The sequence below is a fragment of the Glycine soja genome, chromosome 10 (genome assembly GCF_004193775.1).
Source record: "Glycine soja cultivar W05 chromosome 10, ASM419377v2, whole genome shotgun sequence".
Classification (NCBI taxonomy): Eukaryota; Viridiplantae; Streptophyta; class Magnoliopsida; order Fabales; family Fabaceae; genus Glycine; species Glycine soja.
Window position 1 is genome coordinate 9,111,248 of NC_041011.1, and position 19,780 is coordinate 9,131,027.

The window sequence follows — 19,780 nt, forward strand, 5'->3', positions numbered from 1 at the left end:
CATAAGACTCAACAAACTCAAGCTCCAGGCTTATTAATCCTCACAGGTTCACAAAATCCAAGGCCTGTCTTTGGTAAGGCTTGACACAGCTCCACAAGCTTAACAAAACCTAGTGCAAACATGTTCTTGGTCTAAGGCTCAGCAAACCCAAGGATCACCCTTGGTGAGCCCTTTTGTTTACTAAGTTCATTCTCCACAGGAACTCAAGGTACGAAGGGTCTACCCTTGATAATCTTTTCTATTTCTAACTTTTATTTGTGTAGGAATATAAGTATATAAAAAATCCAAAGTCTGACCTTGGTACAAAAACCCAAGGTTCACCCTTGATACACACTTCTACAAAACCCAAGGCACCCCTTGGTTCGCTCACTCGCAACAACTACAATGACCAACACCAACAGTCCAAGTTCAACCAAATGAACTACCAACAGACTATTTGGCAAGACCTTCAATCAGGTGGAAGTCATACTTGCTCCTCATAACCATCAAAGGATAAGCTTTGTCGTTCAAGATGACCCATCACCAGATTGTATGACAAGACATTCAATTAGGTCCAGCTCATACTTACTCCTCATAACCATCAAAGGAGAAACTCTGCAGGTCAAGCAACCTACCCCCAGACTGGTTGGCACGACCTTCAACCAAGGGAAAGTCAAACATACTCCTCATAATCATCAAAGAAGAAGCTCAGTAGGCCAAACGACCTACCTCAAACTGGTTGGCAAGACCTTTAACCAGGGGCAAGTCAAACATACTCCTCACAAGCATCAGGGGAGGAGCTTTGCAAAGCAGAAGGAAGCCCCACCAGATGGGTGACAAGACCTTTAACAAATTGAAATCAAACCTGAGATGGTTTTGTGTCATTTACTTTTTACAAGACCACCACGGTCCTACCTCTACATCGACAAGGTCTTGCTTCCTATGCCATTAAAGAGTCCACACTCATCATTACGATGGCTTATTCACACTGCCACAAGTTTGAACACGATCATATGCCAACTTTATTAGTACTTCCTTCGTGACCAAATTCCTGATATCGCCAAGTTCAATTTAACTAATACTAAATAAACCAGCCATTTATATACTTATAATAAATTTGCTTTTTGAAAAAAAAAAAAGACCAAGCCATATGTTAAGATGACAAGAATTGAACGAGGAATTGCCCCAACACCTAGCACCTGTGTACTTTCTTGAATCTTTATATCATGATAATCATGGCATACTATAGTTTCTCTTCATACTGGAATTTTGTGCCACCACAGGGCTTGGACTGCGGTTATTATAATATAAACAACAAATAACCAACATAACTAAATAAAAAAAGATAGACTGCCAATTTAAAAAGTATACTAATATCAGATTTACAGAAGAAAAAAAACTAGCACATAAACATTGAAAAGATAAAAGTTCAAAAATAAAAATTTAAGCTTTCAGGAAATTTTGTGAATTAGAAAGTTGACCTACGAGTTTCTCAACTTATAAAAATACTCAAATTTTATGTTTGTTAACTAATAAAATTTTTCTTTCTTTTGTGTTTTATGATAAAATAACAATTTTGTTTTTAGTAATTGAACTTTTTTTTAGTCCAGACACAGTGAAATCTGATTTGAGACAAAGAAAATGCTAACTTACACCAAAGAAGAGGTGAAGTGGGCAATCTTTTATGATCCAGCTGTTAAATCTTTTATGGTCCAGCCAGCCCCTGAAGTGCAGTTCAAAGGATTTGCCATCTGCGAGAAAGATATGTAAAAAAAAAATCATAACTTATAAAGAACCTACAAGCAAGTAAGCTGAAAAAAGAGGCAGGAAGCTATTGTAAAAATTTACTTAATTACCTCTTTATCTAGCCATTGTGCCTGCACGTAATGTGAATGGCTGGGTCCCATCCTTGAAGAACTCGGATACGCAACAACTCTCCCTAATCTGTGTGTAAGTTCTTAACATTTCTGAAGCTCTTCCTGTAATGTATGTATTAAATAAAACAGTAAGGACTGGATTTTCACTGGAATTCCGAAGGGCTAATAGAAATTACAAATTAATTTAGTAAAGAGAAAATGACACTCTGCCTGATGTGTACTTGTACAGTTGTACGTGTGTATAAACTACTTAATACTTAACATATAGGGTGTCATTTAATAACTCATTGTATGAAGACAGGGAAATCTCAGTGAGCTACTATTGATGAATGCGGTAATTAAATATCAAATAGTTTAACAAAGAAAATAGATGTTATATGATTGGTAACTTATAGAATATTTTTCTCTTGCTTCATATATATGGTCTAATAGAAATAAACAGTCATGAGACATATATATCTTGAGTCTTGATTCCAGTGACTCAGACCAAATTTATTTAAACTTTTCCTAATAAAAAAAAAATTAAAATTAAGAACATTTGGACCTTGAAAAGTCATGTTCTATTACTGAGCACAATTTCCTAACGACAGCTGAGGGAGTTGCTACGTGCACCCATCAATATTGTTGGGGCACCCAACAAACAGTGAACATAATTATGACTAATATTTCTAATTCCTTTTTTTTACGCGCATGTAAATGTAAATAATAATTTGTGTGACAATTTAGTATAATTTAAATCATAAAAATTAATTAATTCATATATTTTATAAAAAATATAAAATATTTATTATGATAACATTTAATTTATATTACAAAACTTAATATATAATAAAAAAATAATTATAATTTTATAACAACGTCAAGTAAAAATAAATTTCATTTTATAATACTAACTAAAAATAAAATAATATTTAATGCATATGTAATGATGATTTTGTCCTTGTGTAGTTTTCTTTAAATTTATTGCGCTGGTTTTTCGTTTTACACCCTTCCATTTCACCTGCATCCCTGTGTTCTTGCTATTGCTCTCCTTCCGTAAAAAGCTTTGAAGATTTGGTGGTCCAGTGAAGTAGTTGTTCCGTATTTGAAGATTTGGTGGTCCCGTGAAGCAGTTGTTCCGTATTTGAAGTTGTGTTAGTCGTTGCTCTTCCTATTTCATCGGAGGTATGCATTTATTGGTATTTTTTCTCGTTTTCTGGGTAGTTTTTAGAGAAGATAAACAGTAAAAAGCTATTCCCGGAAGAAATTTTAACCACAGGAGGAAGTAGTTCCGGAATGAGAATGTTGGATTTCCGGAAGTACTTCTTCCGGAAGTTACTAAACTCAATTCCGGAAGAAGAGTCTTCCAGAAGTGTCTTCCGAAACAACTTCTTCCGGAATTGAGCTTGGTAACTTCCGGAAGAAGTACTTCCGGAAGTTACTAAGCTCAATTCCGGAAGAAGTGCTTCCGGAAGTTACCATTATTAACAAATTTTTTTAATTCTGTTTTAAAATTTGTTTGTGTGTGTGTGTGTGTGTGTGTGTGTGTACTTGTGTATGATGCATATGTCCTTAAGATGGACGAAGATCAATGGGCGTATGACTATGCGATGTCACAAGAAGTTCATATGGATTATGATTATGATAATGAAGAAGAATGTGGTGTGACTGAACCACATGTCGATTGTTCAAATGCTTTTAATACGTCTCAGGTAATCATGTTGATTAGTTTGAGTCATTTGGTTGAATTGATGTTTTGTATAAAAATTAATATGTTGGGGTTGCATTGTAGGTATTTGGTACTCGAGATGATGTTTTGCAGTGGGCTCGAACAGTTGCCAATGAAAATGGATTTGTTGCAATGATTATGAGGTCTGACACAGATACCGGTAGCAGAGGAAGAAGTTCATTTGTCTTAATTGGGTGTGAAAGGAGTGGTACGTACAAGTGTAGGAATAAAGAATTCATTAGAAAAGACACTGGGAGTAGGAAATGTGGTTGTCCCTTCAGGCTTCGTGGGAAACCAGTGCATGGAGGGGAAGGTTGGATGGTGAAGTTGATTTGTGGTATTCATAATCATGAATTGGCCAAGTCCTTAGTTGGACATCCATACGCTGGGCGATTGACTAAGGATGAAAATAAAATTATTGCTGATATGACAAAGTCGATGGTGAAACCAAAAAACATCTTACTAACGTTGAAGGAACACAATGCCAACAGTTGCACCATGATAAAGCTAATTTACAATGCAAGAAGTGCATATCGTTCTTCAATAAGAGGAGCTGATACCGAAATGCAACATCTGATGAAGCTTCTCGAACATGATCAATACATTCATTGGCATAGATTGAAGGATGAAGTTGTGGTGCGTGATCTATTTTGGTGTCACCCAGATGCAGTAAAGTTATGCAATGCATGTCATCTGGTGTTTTTTTATAGACAGTACCTACAAAACAAACAAGTACAGACTCCCACTACTTGACTTTGTTGGAGTGACACCAACGACGATGACATTCTCTGCTGGGTTTGCATATCTGGAGGCTGAACGTGTTAATAATATTGTATGGACTTTGGAACGATTTCGAGGCCTATTTTTAAGAAACGATTGCCTCCCTGTTGTTATTGTCACTGACAGAGACCTAACACTGATGAATGCAGTGAAAACTGTGTTCCCAGAGTGTACAAATTTGTTGTGCAAGTTTCATATCGATAAGAATGTGAAGGCGAAGTGCAAATCTTTAATCGGTGAAAAAAATGCGTGGGACTATGTAATGGATAACTGGGGTACTTTGGTTGATTGTCCGTCCGAACACCAGTTCGCTGAGTCGCTTCAGAAGTTTCAAATTGCTTGTTCGCCTTGGCGATTTTCATTGACTATGTTAACGACACATGGATTATCCCCCACAAGGAAAAATTTATTACAACATGGACGAATAAGGTCATGCACCTAGGCAACACAACAACAAACAGGTATTAAGAACTGATTTTATTTGTTAGTAAGGATTATTAATAAATGATATTTAATTGTTGTATATTTTCATGTTTGTTGTGTATTTTAAATGTAGGGTTGAATCAAATCATTGAGCTCTCAAAAGAGTACTACAAAATAGCGTTGGAGATCTATGTAGTGTTTGGGATGCCATGAACAACATGATCATGCTGCAACACGTTGAAATTAAAGCATCCTTTGAAACCAGTACACATGTGGTTGGACATGTATATAAAAAAACCTTATACAAGAGGCTTCTTGGGATGATTTCAAGGGACGCTTTAAATCAGATTGCTTCTGAGGTTGACTGTCTACGTTATCTCGACAACAATCCCTCTTCTTGTGGTTGTGTGATGAGAAGCACGCACGGTCTTCCTTGTGCATGTGAGCTTTCTAGGTATACTGCTGGCAGCATCCCAGTGGAGTCAATCCATATTTTCTGGAGGAGACTTTGCTTTTCAGACCAAGGGTTATGTGAGACGGAAGTCAGCATCAAGGAAGAGATAGAGACCATATCTAAAAGGTTTGATGAACTTGATGTGTCTGACAAAGTAACTCTGAAGAGTAAACTTTGAGAAATTGCATACCCTGATCATAACTCTATGTGCCCTCCTCCGTCAAAGGTCAACACTAAAGGTGCACCGAAGAAACCGATGAAAAGAAGTCAAAGATCCACAAAGCGTGATCCGTCTTACTGAGAGTATGTTGATGCTTTTCATTCTATTCAAAGCAGCAACTCTCCAGTCAAACGTAGTGCATCATGTTCTGAACCGCCTCAGCCAACAAGGATCATCCCGATGTTGGATCAATTTGTGCCATTCATTCAAGGTTTCATTCGTGACGTTGTGGATGTGAAAGCGGACGGTAACTGTGGATATCGGTCCATTGCCGCTTTATTAGGTATGGGGGAAGATTCATGGTTGTTAGTGCGTAATGAATTGATTAAAGAACTTGGCAGGTGGTCGCATGAGTACATGAACCTCTTCGGTGGCACAGAGAGATTTGAACAATTAAAGTTGTCCTTACTTGTTGATGGGTTTTTGAAGGTATGTTTTTAGGTTAATTTTTTTAATAACAAACTTTAAATTACTTACATGTGTATGTTTGGTTGATTCAGGTTAGTGTGGACAAGTGGATGGATATAACGGAGATGGGATATGTGATTGCATCACGGTATAATGTAATCCTTGTATCGTTGTCCCGACAACAAAGCATGACATTTTTTCCTCTTAGAAGTCAAGCACCACCTGATTCTTCTGGGCACTGCATGATATGTGTCGATCACGTGTTTGGAAATCATTTTGTTCAGGTACATTGAATATAGTTAGTATAACAATTATGCAATGACTTCGCTGGTTCATTTGACACGGTCATCGCATGATATAATCTTTGTTCATATACAACAGGTTTATTTGAAAGACCATTGTCCCTTACCGCCTCCAGCGTTGTTGTGGTCAAGCAATTGTTATTCTCAGGCAAAGCAGTGGACAACTCTATATATTAGTAGAATGCAGCAATACACAAGCTTGATATCATTCAAAAGACACTATGTCGACCTAAATGAAGACTAAACATGCATTGTTTATGTAATTGTTGGTCCATATAATTTGTTGTAAGTCATTACTAACCAATTAATATTATTAAGTACTCATTTCGTTAAGCAAAAAAATTGTTGGTCCAACAAAAATCATTTACGCGTGTAGCATACATCATTATCATAATTGACAACACATAATGACATGCATGCGTATTAAAGTTTGAGCGCGACAACACATTGACTGACTTGACTACACATTTTGAAGGAAACATAAACACGAAACATGTTCACGCGTGTCTATTTTTTTGTAAACAAAGTGAAGCAATCGCTCGGTCACAACCATCTATATATATAGCAGACACGGCTAATAAATCACACATTATCTTGCTTTCACATAGTCTCCCAATTGATACACAAAGTATGGCATTTTTAGGAGAAACTAGCAGTCAGACGATTGTTAACTCAAGGTTGGCTTTCATTTTTCCAAATGGATCAATTATTCACAACGATACTGGGGTTTACTTCCAAACTTCAACTCCGGTGCCCATTCGAGTACCAAACAGCTGTGATTTTCAAGCCTAAAAACCAGAATACACAATACCCAACAGCTATCCGACAAACAATTTTTGGATGAAATTCACTACTGGAAGCCATTCATCGATACAGGTAACCAAATTCGCTTTTAGTGTATGAAATTGATAAATGATGACGATGTCAATACAATGTTAATGTGTAATGATCAATTTTCTTGTGTTGGTCCGATTGAGTTATTATGCACCGTTGGAAGAACACCAGATGGAGTAATAAACTTACTTCAATGCACTATTCCCCGTACTTATGACGCGATCCTGTATTACAACGGGAAATGGAACATGCCACCGCAGAACATATTTGTTGGATGTGCGGTCACAGGAAAAAATCCTAAGAAATTTCAAATTCCTTCAACATGTACCATGGATGAACTGAAGAATTTAATAAAGCAAGTTACACCTAAAGGGATTTCCCCTCTTGGAATTCACGAATCATAAACGGTAAGACGATTGTTTTTCCGCCAACCAGATCGCTTTGAGTATTCAGATACGCTTATAAAATATGAAATAAATGAGCTGAAGACCAACGAAGAACTGCTGAAGGTGTTAGTACAATCTAACTACTGGAAAAAATATGGACCAATAGAAATTTTAGCTGTGTTTACTAAATATGTTGTGAAAATCGAAGACGAGGTGATTGCGACATCGCTAAACAACTGAATGCAATGTTTATTTTTTTGCTTTTTCGTTGATGTAACCTTTATCTGTTTATGGCGTGTTTAAATCCCATACTAAATTTCAATGTGTTGTTTCAATGGTCCAAAGATAATTTATTTTAATTGTTTGACCTTAAAACCTTACGCATAATTAGAAGGGTCAGATTCCTATTTTTCTGGATTTTCTGGCTCTTTTTTTAGGTGTAATTTGATGGAATCGGGGAACGGGAATAATTTTTTTGGGTTCTTTGACGTCCAAACATGAGAAATAGCACCCCTCCAATGTCTTACGCCACTCTCACACCCACGGAAAAAAACCACAAACATGGGTACTTGAACATAAAAAAAGGGTCTCATTCCTATTTTTTTTTGGATTTTCGGGCTCTTTTTTTAGGTGTTATTTGATGGAACCAGGAAATAGGAATAATGTTTTTGGGTTCTTTGATGTACAAACATGAGAAATAGTGCCCCTCCAATGTCTTACGCCACTCGCACACCCACGGAAAAAAACCCCAAACATGGGTACTTGAACATAAAAAAAAGGGTCTCATTCCTATTTTTTTGGATTTTCTGGCCCTCTTTTTAGGTGTTATTTGACGGAACCAGGGAACGAAAATAATTTTTTTGGGTTCTTTGACGTCCAAACATGAGAAATAGCGCCCCTCCAATGTCTTACGCCACTTTCACACCCACGGAAAAAAACCCCAAACATGGGGACTTGAACATAAAAAAAAGGTCTCATTCCTATTTTTCTGGATTTTCTGTCTCTTTTTTTAGGTGTTATTTGATGGAACCAGGGAATGGAAATAACTTTTTTGAGTCCTTTGACATCCAAACATGAGAAATAGAGCCCCTCCAATGTCTTACGCCACTCGCACACCCACAAAAAAAAACCCCAAACATGGATACTTAAACATCAAAAAAAGGATCTGATTCCTATTTTTTTGGATTTTCTGCCTCTTTTATAAAAATATTTATTTTTAATATAATTCTTACAAACAAAACTCATGATTTTAGCTTCACTTTTTTTAACAAAAAATTTAAAACACTCCAAAACTTTGCTTAAGGACCACGATCGGAATCAGAATCGATAGTCAGTTAATATCATAAAATAATAAACTGTGCAAAACAAGTCAACTATATTAAACTAAAAAGTGTAACAAATACAAAAATTCATGTCAACTACAAAACAAAAAATAAATACAATAATCAATGCTCTGTGTGCCGTCTCTGTCGAGCCCTGACACTTCCATCAGCACTGGATCCTCCTCTGGCGATCGTCAGGCAATCCTGCATAATATCATATAACTCTATGCCTGCAGTGACCATCCTAAGGTTGAGCACACGCTCCAACCTCTGTGCAATCGCCTCATAGCCGTCATAATCATCCTGTGACAGTCATTAAAAACATTTATTATAAAATTTAAAATAAATAACAACTCATCAAACATTAAACGCGCAAAAAATCTTACCACTGCATGTGGAGAGGGGTCAAATGCCACTGGAACCTGAGGGCTGGGCGGCTGTATGTACTCCTCAGGGTCTGCGGCTGGTGCATCTCTGGGCTGGTCACCTACCTGGGTCGGTATCATGAATGAGTGAGATATGCGGAAAAACTACTCCATGTAATCCGCAGATACCTGCCCAAGCACTAGACAAAGCTTACCCATAGGTAGTACGTGCTCCGCAAAATGCATCCACCTGTCATCTATATCATCATGTGACAATCAAGCACTAACAGGCGGCGGAGGGATGCTCTGAATGTAACTAAACTGCCGTACCTCCTTCTCCGGTCGAGCTGTGACCACCATAGGACCCCATCTCAGCTGACCCTGGAATGATGAAATCAGCTCAAAGGCCCTAACCCCCCGATGCTCAGTGTACGGCAACCAGGACACATCTGTGACGGTCAAAGCATCACAACGTGCCCTGTAAGGTGCTCCTGTGATTCCCTTCATGTACGCCTTCGACGTCAGCCACCAGGAAGCACATGGGGATGTCTCCTGGTATGTATCATCTGTCACGGACTAGTGCACACTAGGAAAGTGCTCATAGATCCAACACTACTAAAAAAATGAGGTTAACATAACATAAAAACATGTTTAAATCATAATCGAACGTAACATTAAAAAACAAAAAATTTACCTGGAATAGAGTCAGGTACCCCGCAATTTGTCGTGTGGTGGTCCTAGAAGCCTCATCTAACTGGTCATACATATGAACCAACGCGACAACTCCCCAAGCATAACCACCACTCTGACCCAGGTCGCGAAAAGCGTCTAGGTGCACCACATGAACGTATGTTGCACTCTTATTAGCAAAAAGAGTGCAACCGACCAGGTGCAGCAGATAAGCACGAGCTGCTGCAATCCACAGCTGGGCCTGACATTTCATCTCATAAATGTCTCGAACTCATCCTAGTCGTATGTATGCCCCACATGTCAGTGCTGTCTCGGCTCTAGCCTCCTCGGCAGACACCTCAAGCAACTCTGTCAGCAAAAATATCGCCTCCTCCATAGAAAGAGCATGAAAGCTGTGCAACGCGCCAGTGATAGGCAAATGAAGGAGTGACGACACATCATCCAATGTGATCGTCAACTCTCCTACCGGAAGGTGGAAGGTGCTGGTCTCGCTGTATCACCTCTCCACAAATGCAGATATAAGTCCAGGATCACCAGTAACAACTGAACAATCAATCAATGAACTTAATCTTGTGGCACCAACCAGTCTTTGAATCTCAGGCATTGGCCTCCCAATCAATGTCACCTTCCTCCCATGTGACACCAACTTCAAATCAGGACGCTCCTGATTTGAAGTACAAATTATACAATTATTAAAAAAAAAATTAATGACAAACAAATCAACAATGATAAATAATTAACAAATTAAAATACCTGTCCACTCCAAACGGCGTGTGCAACATGGTCCGCAAATGATGTCAGCACTGATGGGTCACGTGTTCCACCTGGGAATCCATCAGCATGTGACCCCTCAGCACCATCATGACCCTGTACGTCCGTAGCCATCTGAGGTGCATCCTCAGCCATATCAGGGACATCCTTAGTCATGTCAGGAACATCCTGAGTCATCTGATGAACCCGTTGCCTACGGGCTGATGCAGTAGGCCTACGCCTCTCGGGAAAATCATCAAGGTCATCCTGTCTATCTTTACCTATAACTCTACCTATAGCATGACCTAAACCTCATGTTCTAACCATGATCTGCAAATTATGTGGAACACGTATTATTTTCGGTCAAAACATACACAACTTTCTTTATAAAAATAAAACAAGTTTATTTATAAAAAAAGTAAGACTAATTTAAATAACATTATTTGAAATCACACACAAGATAATTTAAAAAAAATTAAACAACTTCATTTATAAAAAAAACACAACTAATGTAAAAATAATTAATTATCCGCAACTTAATTTTAAAAAAATAAACAACTTCATTTATAAAAAAACATAACTAATGTAAAAATAATTAATTATTCGTAACTTAATTTTAAAAAAATAAACAACTTCATTTATAAAAAAAACACAACTAATGTACAAATAATTAATTAGTAAACATACACAACTAAAATTATATATAAAATTAAAACAAATATGGGAGAAATTTTTTTTAGAACATACACAACTATTTATATCATTTATAACGAAAATAGTATTTAAAAAAAAATTCAAAACACACACAACTTAATTTATAAAAATAAACAACTTCATTTATAAACGAAAAACATAACTAATTTAAAATTACATAATTAGTCAAATACTCAACTAAAACCAAATAAAAATAAACAAAACCAATTAACAAAAATTTCAAAACATACACAACTTAATTTATACAAATAACCAACTTTATTTATAAATAAAATACACTAATTTTAAAAAAAAACAATAAACAAAAACTGACACGACTTCATTTATAAACAAAAAAACAAATAATTTAAAAATTAATATTTAGTAAAAATACACAATTTAAATTATAAAAAAACATCTTTATTTGTCATCAAAAAGCCAAACCTCATTTTTTTTATAAAATCTAAAAAACAAAATAATCATAAAAATATAATAATCATTCATTTTTTAAAAAAACAAAACAATATTTTTAAAAAATAAAAAACAAACTTCCGAAAATCTCAAAGGTCATCCGGAAGAACCCTTCTTCTGGAATTCTTCCGGAAGAAGTAGTTCTTTCGGAAACTTTCCGGAAGAGGTGTTCCGGGAGACTTCCGGAAAACCTTTGGTTTCTTCCAGAAGAACACTTCTTCCGGAATGTTTCCGGAACAGCTTTTTCCGGAAGTTCCGGAAGAACCCCTAATGGATCTTTCGGAAGCCACCACCGTAAGCCCCTTTTCCCCATTTTTTCCGACGTCTTCTACCCTCGTCTTCTGCTCTAAGGTTACTATCCTAAGGTTACACTGCTACAACAATGCTGGATATTAAAAGCAATGGGGAGTTAGGGAGACTAACCTCGAAGCCTCGTTCGCGGAGAAGAAGAAGAAGCTTGGCGGTTGGCTCGCGGTGTCGCTGACGGAGAAGAGGAAGCAAGAACCCGAAAGAACCAAAAGAAGCAACAACAAGTGCTTCTTCCGGAGGAGGAGGCACTTTTTTAAATTTTTTGTTAAAGGGCAAAATGGCCCATTCATTAAAATTGTCGGGTGCACCAGCAATATTGCTGGGTGCACCTAGCATTTCCCGACAGCAGCCAGAAGGAAAAAGTACTGGGTCCAATGGCCCGCAAACAATACTATAGTCATTCTGAATACATGATTTTAGAGACTAACCAACAATCAAGCATCAAAACCATCATGAAATCTTCCCTTATTACTATAACATAAGTATGTCTAATACGCACCATGGTTCCAAGCATAACCCCAATGCTGCTGCTATACCACTTATGAATTATGATATACCCAGAGTCAACATTGGTAATCAAGCAGGCATCATCAATATCAAGAGCAACAGAGTTGGAGTTGTACATCCTCCTCATGATTTCTTCTAATTCAACTTATAAATATTGCAGTTAAACTAGCTTTTTTTTTTTCCAAAAGCTATTCCATCTGAATTACATGTACCAAATGAAATTTATTGCTTCTTAAAATGTAGGATGTCATTATCTTTTAAATTTAAATATACGAAAATGTCCTTAAACTACTTGTTTTATTTTTGCTAACTTAATCTCAAGATGCTAAGATATTCATGGGAACAAATCAACAAAATATATTCAAAACTAATCATGTAAATGAATTATCAGTTTGTGAATTGATAGATGAATTGTGAATTATGATAAATGGCACAATTAACATTTAAATAGCAGGGAAATAAACTACAACTTCACAAGACATAGAAGGACACGAGTTGTATCCTTTAATCAGCAGATTGAGGACAAATTAAAGTGAAAATCTGAATCAAATTCAGAGCAACATACTTTTCTCCATGTGAATGACAAAGCTGCAAGGAAAATGAATGAAAAGTACTGATAGTAAGTTCTTTAGCTATTGCCTTCCCAGTTATAGCTCCTATACGTTCTCTCATTTCAGAAGCAGCTGCTGTAGTAAATGTCATTGCAAGAATGTTTGATGAACTAATGCCCTGCTTGTATTTAGCAAAAAATAGAAATTACAAACAATGTATTGAGCAACAACATTTAACAGGTAAAAACACTTGATTTAGAAAGATAGGTTTAGATGGACAGGGATCAAAGATAAGTAAGTAAAAAGTATCTATCTCTTAGGAACAATTATTTTGCATCACCTCGTTGAGCATCATCAATACATGCCTTACCATTGTTGATGTCTGGTATAAATTGAAAATAAAAATCAGCTCCAATATGAAAATAAAAAACACAAAGGGAAAAGAAAATGTTAACATGCAATGGACCAAGAAGACCCTAAAGTACAAGAATACCTTTCCACTTCTTGGACCAGCTACAATCATTAAAGGGGTTGAAATATCAGTGCAAGCTGCTTCTCTTTGCCTGTCATTTAAAGACTTAAAGTATTTCAAATATTCCTCAAGCATGGTGCTATTGAGTAAATCTCGCCAACTTGAATCCACTTCCTTTTCTCTACTATCTAGCTCAACCCCAGAGCTAAGCAGGTGACCGTTTCCTATACCCTTAGAAACAGTATCAGATTCTGAACTCAGATTAACATCACCAACAAAATTACTATTGCTCGAAACTTCAAATTGTAACAACAAAAGGCATGCATTAAAAAATGTTGTAAAAATAATTTATGGTAAACCGAAAAAATTACTGGCTGAGTTGCGGAATATGTCGCTTTCTTTAAGACGTTTCATGGCACTGCCAAAAATTGTGCAAGCAGACTATCAACCACGAAGTCCCCAGGATAAAACAGCCCAGATCACTGTACAAGATTCCCACTGCACTAAGGGAATCTTTCTAGAATTACACCCTCTTGTATGACTTGAAAAGTCACTCTAAAGCCACCCGGAAATATGACTTGAAAAGTCACTCTAACAGTCAACCGAAAATATGAGTTGAAAAGTCACTCTAATAGCTAACCGAAAAATATGACTTGAAAATTCACTCTAATAGCCAACCGTTAATATGACTTGAAAAGTCACTTTAATAGCCAACCGAAAATTTAGTGCGACAGAAAGAAAGAGGGAGAAGTTTGTCGGAAATGCATCGGCTGAAATATGGGAGGGAGAAAGTAAAGTTGAGGAAATGCTTCTCAACTGGGACAAGAAAAAATGAAGAGAGGGACTCTCTATATATAAGGAGTGAAACACTATTCAAGTGTTTACTCTGAGCGATGTGGGACTTGAAGCTTTTTTTTTTCAAACTTTCACGTATTGTCTCATTTGTTCTAACAATCCCCCACTTGAAATTTGAAAAGAAGATTTTCGAGGATTTCATAAAATTGTACATAAACAAAGGTGTCATACAACTTGAACCTTTGCATAGTAAGTAAGATTCAGATTTTACTAGAGTGACTCGAAGTCTTGAACTCTATCTCCGACATCAAACCACACACAACCTTTTCATAGGTGTATTCTATAAAGCCCGTGTGTTAAAAGCCACGCACGTCTATCCCGGTATAGTGAACGCTCTAGAAATTTTTGCCCAAAATTTCATATGAAGCGGCCCCCACTTCCACATTCACATAGGTGAGTCTATCAAGAGTACTCCTGTAGCCTAGGTACTCCACTCAACATAGAGTATAAATCTCATTAAGAATTAAGAATTTTTTCATAACTCATCTTCTTGTTACTTCAGGAATCATGCTACTTTCACTTATAACAGCATTTTCATCTCATATCACTTAATAACTTGTTATTACCCATTGAACCTAGTTCTTGGGATCTCCAGTCATTTAGGTTGGGTTACCATCATGAATGATCATCACAGTAAGGGCACTAGTCCCATTCTTTTAGAAGTGTTATGGACTTTCTCTCTAGCTAATCCTTTTGTCAAAGGATCTGCTAAATTATCATCAGTGCGTACGTGATCCACTCTAACAGCTCCTGTTGAGAGTAAATCTCTAACAGTGTTGTGTTTACGACGTATCTGTCATTTCTTACCATTGTAATAACGGTTCTCAATTTTTGCAATAGCCGCGGTACTATCGCAATGGATCAACACAACTAGTATCGGTCTTTCCCATAAAAGAATCTCTGCAAATAAGCTTCTCAACCAACTTGCTTCCTCACTAGCAGTTGCTAGTGCTATCATCTTAGACTCCATAGTGGATTGAGCTAAGATAGTCTGTTTCTTTGACTTCCAAGAAACAGTCCCACCAGCTATGCTAAATATATAGCCGTTGGTGTCTTTGGAATCATCTGAAAAAGTGTTACAATACGCATCATTGTATCCTTCAAGTACAGCGAGAAACCTTTTATAATGTAATCCAAGGTTTATGGTTCTTTTAAGGTACCTCATTACCCTTTCAATAGCGTGTCAATGCTTCATATTAGGTCTACTGGTAAACCTGCATAATAATCCCACAACATAGGCTATGTCGAGTCTAGTACAATCAGTGGCATACCTAAGGCTGCCAATGATACTTGCGTACTCAGTTTGTCGTATACCTTCACCCGTGTTCTTAAACAGTTTTACACTTGGATCATATGGTGTACTAGCAGGTTTCCAGTCAAAGTAGTTATATTTCTTTAAGATCTTCTCAATGTAGTGAGATTGATCCAGAGAAATTCCCTCTTTTGACCTGGTAATCTTAATACCAAGGATCACACTTGCTTCTCCGAGGTCTTTCATATCAAAGTTGTTACACAACAATGATTTCACATCGTTCACACATGAATATTTGAACCAATTATGAGAAGGTCATCAACATATACACATATGATAGTGCAAATATTATTTACAGATTTGTAGTAAATGCATTTGTCACTTTCATTCACCTTAAACCCATTCGAGACTATTAAGTTATCAAACTTTTCATGCCATTGCTTAGGTGCTTGTTTTAGACCATACACAAACCCTTCAGGTTGCTCCATATAGATTTCCTCTTCCAATTCACCATTTAAAAAAGCAGTTTTAACATCCATTTGGTGTACCACTAGACTGTGAATAGAAACAAGAGATATTAGCACCCGAATAGATGTTATTCTAGTGACTGGTGAAAAAGTGTCGAAGAAATCCATATTCTCTCTTTGCCTAAAACCCTTGGCTACAAGGCTAGCCTTGTATTTATCCATAATACCATCAGGTTTTAGTTTCTTTTTCAAGATCCATTTACAACCAATTGGTTTGCAACCAGGAGGCAAGTCTACTAAATGCCAGGTCTTGTTAGATTCTAAAGAATCCATCTCATCATTAATGGCTTCTTGCCACAAGTCAGCATCCAAAGAAGACAAAGCTTCTTGGAGGTTTGATGGATCCTCCTCTAATGTATAGGCCATATAACTGGGCCCATAGTTTTTAGAAATTCTTGCTCTCTTACCTTTTCGAGGGTTTATTTCTTGTTCTGGTTGTGCAAGATTTTCACTACTAATAGCATGAAGGTGACTGGATGAAGTACCCCCCCACTATTCCTTAATTTAAAAGGAAATTTATTTTCATATAAATCAGCATTGTTTGACTCTATGATCACTTTTGCATTTAGGTCATAAAACCTATACGCTTTGCTATTAATAGCATAACCAATGAACACACGTTCATAGGCTCTACTTGCGAGTTTAACCCTCTTGGGGTCTGGGATCCTTACATAGGCCAAACATCCCCAAGTTCTCAAATAGGACAAATTTGGTTGTCTTTTCTTTAATATCTCATAGGGAGATGTCTAGCTTTTTGATTTGGGGATTCTATTTAGCACATAACAAACAGTTAATAAAATTTCGCCCCACCAAAAAAATGTTGCACTAGAACTCAACATAGTAGCGACAACTAATTCTGTAAAAGTTTTGTTCTTTCTTTCAGCTTTACCGTTCATTTCAGGTGAATATGGAGCAGTCGTCTCATGATGATTCCATGCTAATTATAAAACTCATTAAACAAACTAGAATCATACTCTGTGCCTCTATCACTTCGAAGTTTCTTAATTTTCTTATTGAATTGATTTTCAATTTTTGTTACATATAACTTAAACATGTCAAGCGCTTCACTTTTATTTTTCATAAGATATACATATGTATAATCAGAGCAGTCATCAATAAAAGTGATAAAATATCATTTTTCATTTTTGGTCAACGTTCCATCAAATTCACATATATCAGAATGTATTAAATGCAATGGCTCAGATTCTTTAACTACTGATTTATGGGATTTCTTAGTTATTTTAGATTGACTGCAAAAAACACATTTTTCAAAGGGATTTGAAGATAACTTTGGAATAAAACCTAAGTTACTCATGTTAGATATGCAATGACTATTTATATGACAAAGTCTAGAATGCCAAATATTAAAATCACACAGCAAGTAAGCAAAAGGAGAAACTTTATTAATATCAAGATTCAATTTGAACATGCCATCAGTGGCGTACCCTTTCCCTACAAATACCCCATTCTTGGTCAAAGTAAATAAATCTGCACCTATGGTTTGAGTAAACCCAGTCATGTTTAAAAGAAAACCAGAAACCAAATTCTTTCTCATCTCTGGAGTATGCATCACATCTTTGTGGATCAAAGTCTTTCCAGAGGTAAACTTCAGTTCAACATCTCCAGTTCCAGCAGCAGTAGTGGTGTGGGAATCACCCAGCAACACTTTCTTATTTTCAACATTCGTGTATGTTTTAAACATAACACGATCATATCAGACATAGCGGGAGGCGCCAGTGTCTATCCATCATTCATCTGATCCTCCAATCATATTGATCTCAGGTATCACAACTATGTATGGCTCTTGAGTCATGTTAGCCTGGGGAGCAGCTATGTTCTTCCTTTTAGTGTTGTTGTGAGACACAGCCAACACTTCATCTTTCTGATCCTGTCTGCGTGCCTCTTCCTCAATGCGCAGACATGTGATCAGAGACTCCAAAGAGAATATTTTGGTCTTGTGTCTGAGAAGGTTTTTGAAATCCTTCCAGCCAAGAGGCAGCTTGTCTATGATGACAACAACCTGAAATTGCTCATCCAAAGCCATACCCTCTGATATGATATCATGAGCAATTTTCTGTATCTCATAGGATTGAGACTCTACTGATTTATCATCAGTCGTTTGATACTTGAGGTAGTGGCTAACAACATACTTTTTAGTTCCAACTTCCTCAGTATCATAATTCTTTTCTAGAACCAGCCAAACTAATTTGGCAGACTTATATGGGCTATAATAATCATAGAGATCATCAGCTAACCCATTCAGAATGAAATTCTTGCATAGATAATTATTTTCATTCCAGAGAGCTAATTCCATAGTCATTTTATCCTTCACTTCCTTCTCAACATCTTTAGGTACCACTGGAATATCAGTGTTCAAAACATAGGCAACTTTCCTCATAGTTAAAGAAAACATAATCTTTTGTTGCCAACGTTTGAAATGATACCCTTCAAACCTAAAAGGTTTGTTGAGGTCATTGTTGTTCGAGCCAGTAATATCTACGGTAGCCATGACAAAACCCAAACCTGTCTTAAAATTGTTGTAAAAATAATTTATGAAAAACTGAAAAAATTACTGGCTGAGTCGCGGAAAATGTTGCTTTCTTTAAGACGTTTCGTGGCATTGCCAAAAATTGTGCAAGCAGACTATCAACCACGAAGTCCCCAAGATAAAACAGCCCAGATTACTGTACAAGATTCCCACTGCATTGAGGGAACCTTTCTAGAATTACACCCTCTTGTATAACTTGAAAAGTCACTCTAAAGCCACCCGAAAATATGACTTGAAAAGTCACTCTAACAGCTAACCGAAAATATGACTTGAAAAGTCACTCTAATAGCCAACTGAAAAATATGACTTGAAAATTCACTCTAATAGCCAAGTGTTAATATGACTTGAAAAGTCACTTTAATAGCCAACCGAAAATTTAGTGCGACAGAAAGAAAGAGGGAGAAGTTTGTCGGAAATGCATCGGCTAAAATATGGGAGGGAGAAAGAAAAGTTGAGAAAATGCTTCTCAACTGGGACAAGAAAAAATGAAGAAAGAGGCTCTCTATATATAGGGAGTGAAACACTATTCAAGTGTTTACTTTAAGCGATGTGGGACTTGAAGCTTTTTTTTTTCTTTTTCAAACTTTCACCCATTGCCTGATTTGTTCTAACAATAAACCATACCGCAAAATGCCTAATTCGTGATAGAATAGTTAATAAGCAAAATATCATTATGAGATATCAGATACGCAAGATTGTTATAAGTATATACTCGATTATCACATAGCAATAAAAAAACTAAAAAATTCTCCAAATACCAAAAACCATGGAAATGTTAAATCTGAGCCATTTGAACGAAGACCACACCACCAATATATATGAGGATCCAATGTTGCAAATGCAATCACAACAAATGCAACAATTATTAGCTACATTAACTGGTCTGTTACCTTTTGCCCTTGCCAATCCATCTAATGAAGCAAAAACATAAGGAAAAATACTCAGAAACCTTATAAATCCAAATAACAATAATGGGAAAATAACTTTATCCGCAGGGCAAAAGCCACCCCCTTTTGACCACGTTGTGTTACTACGGCGAGAACGTTAGATTCTCCTCGCGATGCACCTTTTTATCTTTCTTCCTATTCCTATTAGAT

The 19,780-nt window shown here is 36.6% G+C and overlaps 1 protein-coding gene across 1 annotated transcript; it reads right to left on the reverse strand.

Annotated features, from left to right (window-relative positions):
• Window positions 1–17,882: 17,882 nt before the first annotated feature.
• LOC114371324 lies at window positions 17,883–18,533 on the reverse strand. Its single transcript, XM_028328792.1, has one exon. It carries the CDS (start codon window positions 18,531–18,533, stop codon window positions 17,883–17,885), a length of 651 nt encoding a protein of 216 aa, XP_028184593.1.
• Window positions 18,534–19,780: the final 1,247 nt, after the last annotated feature.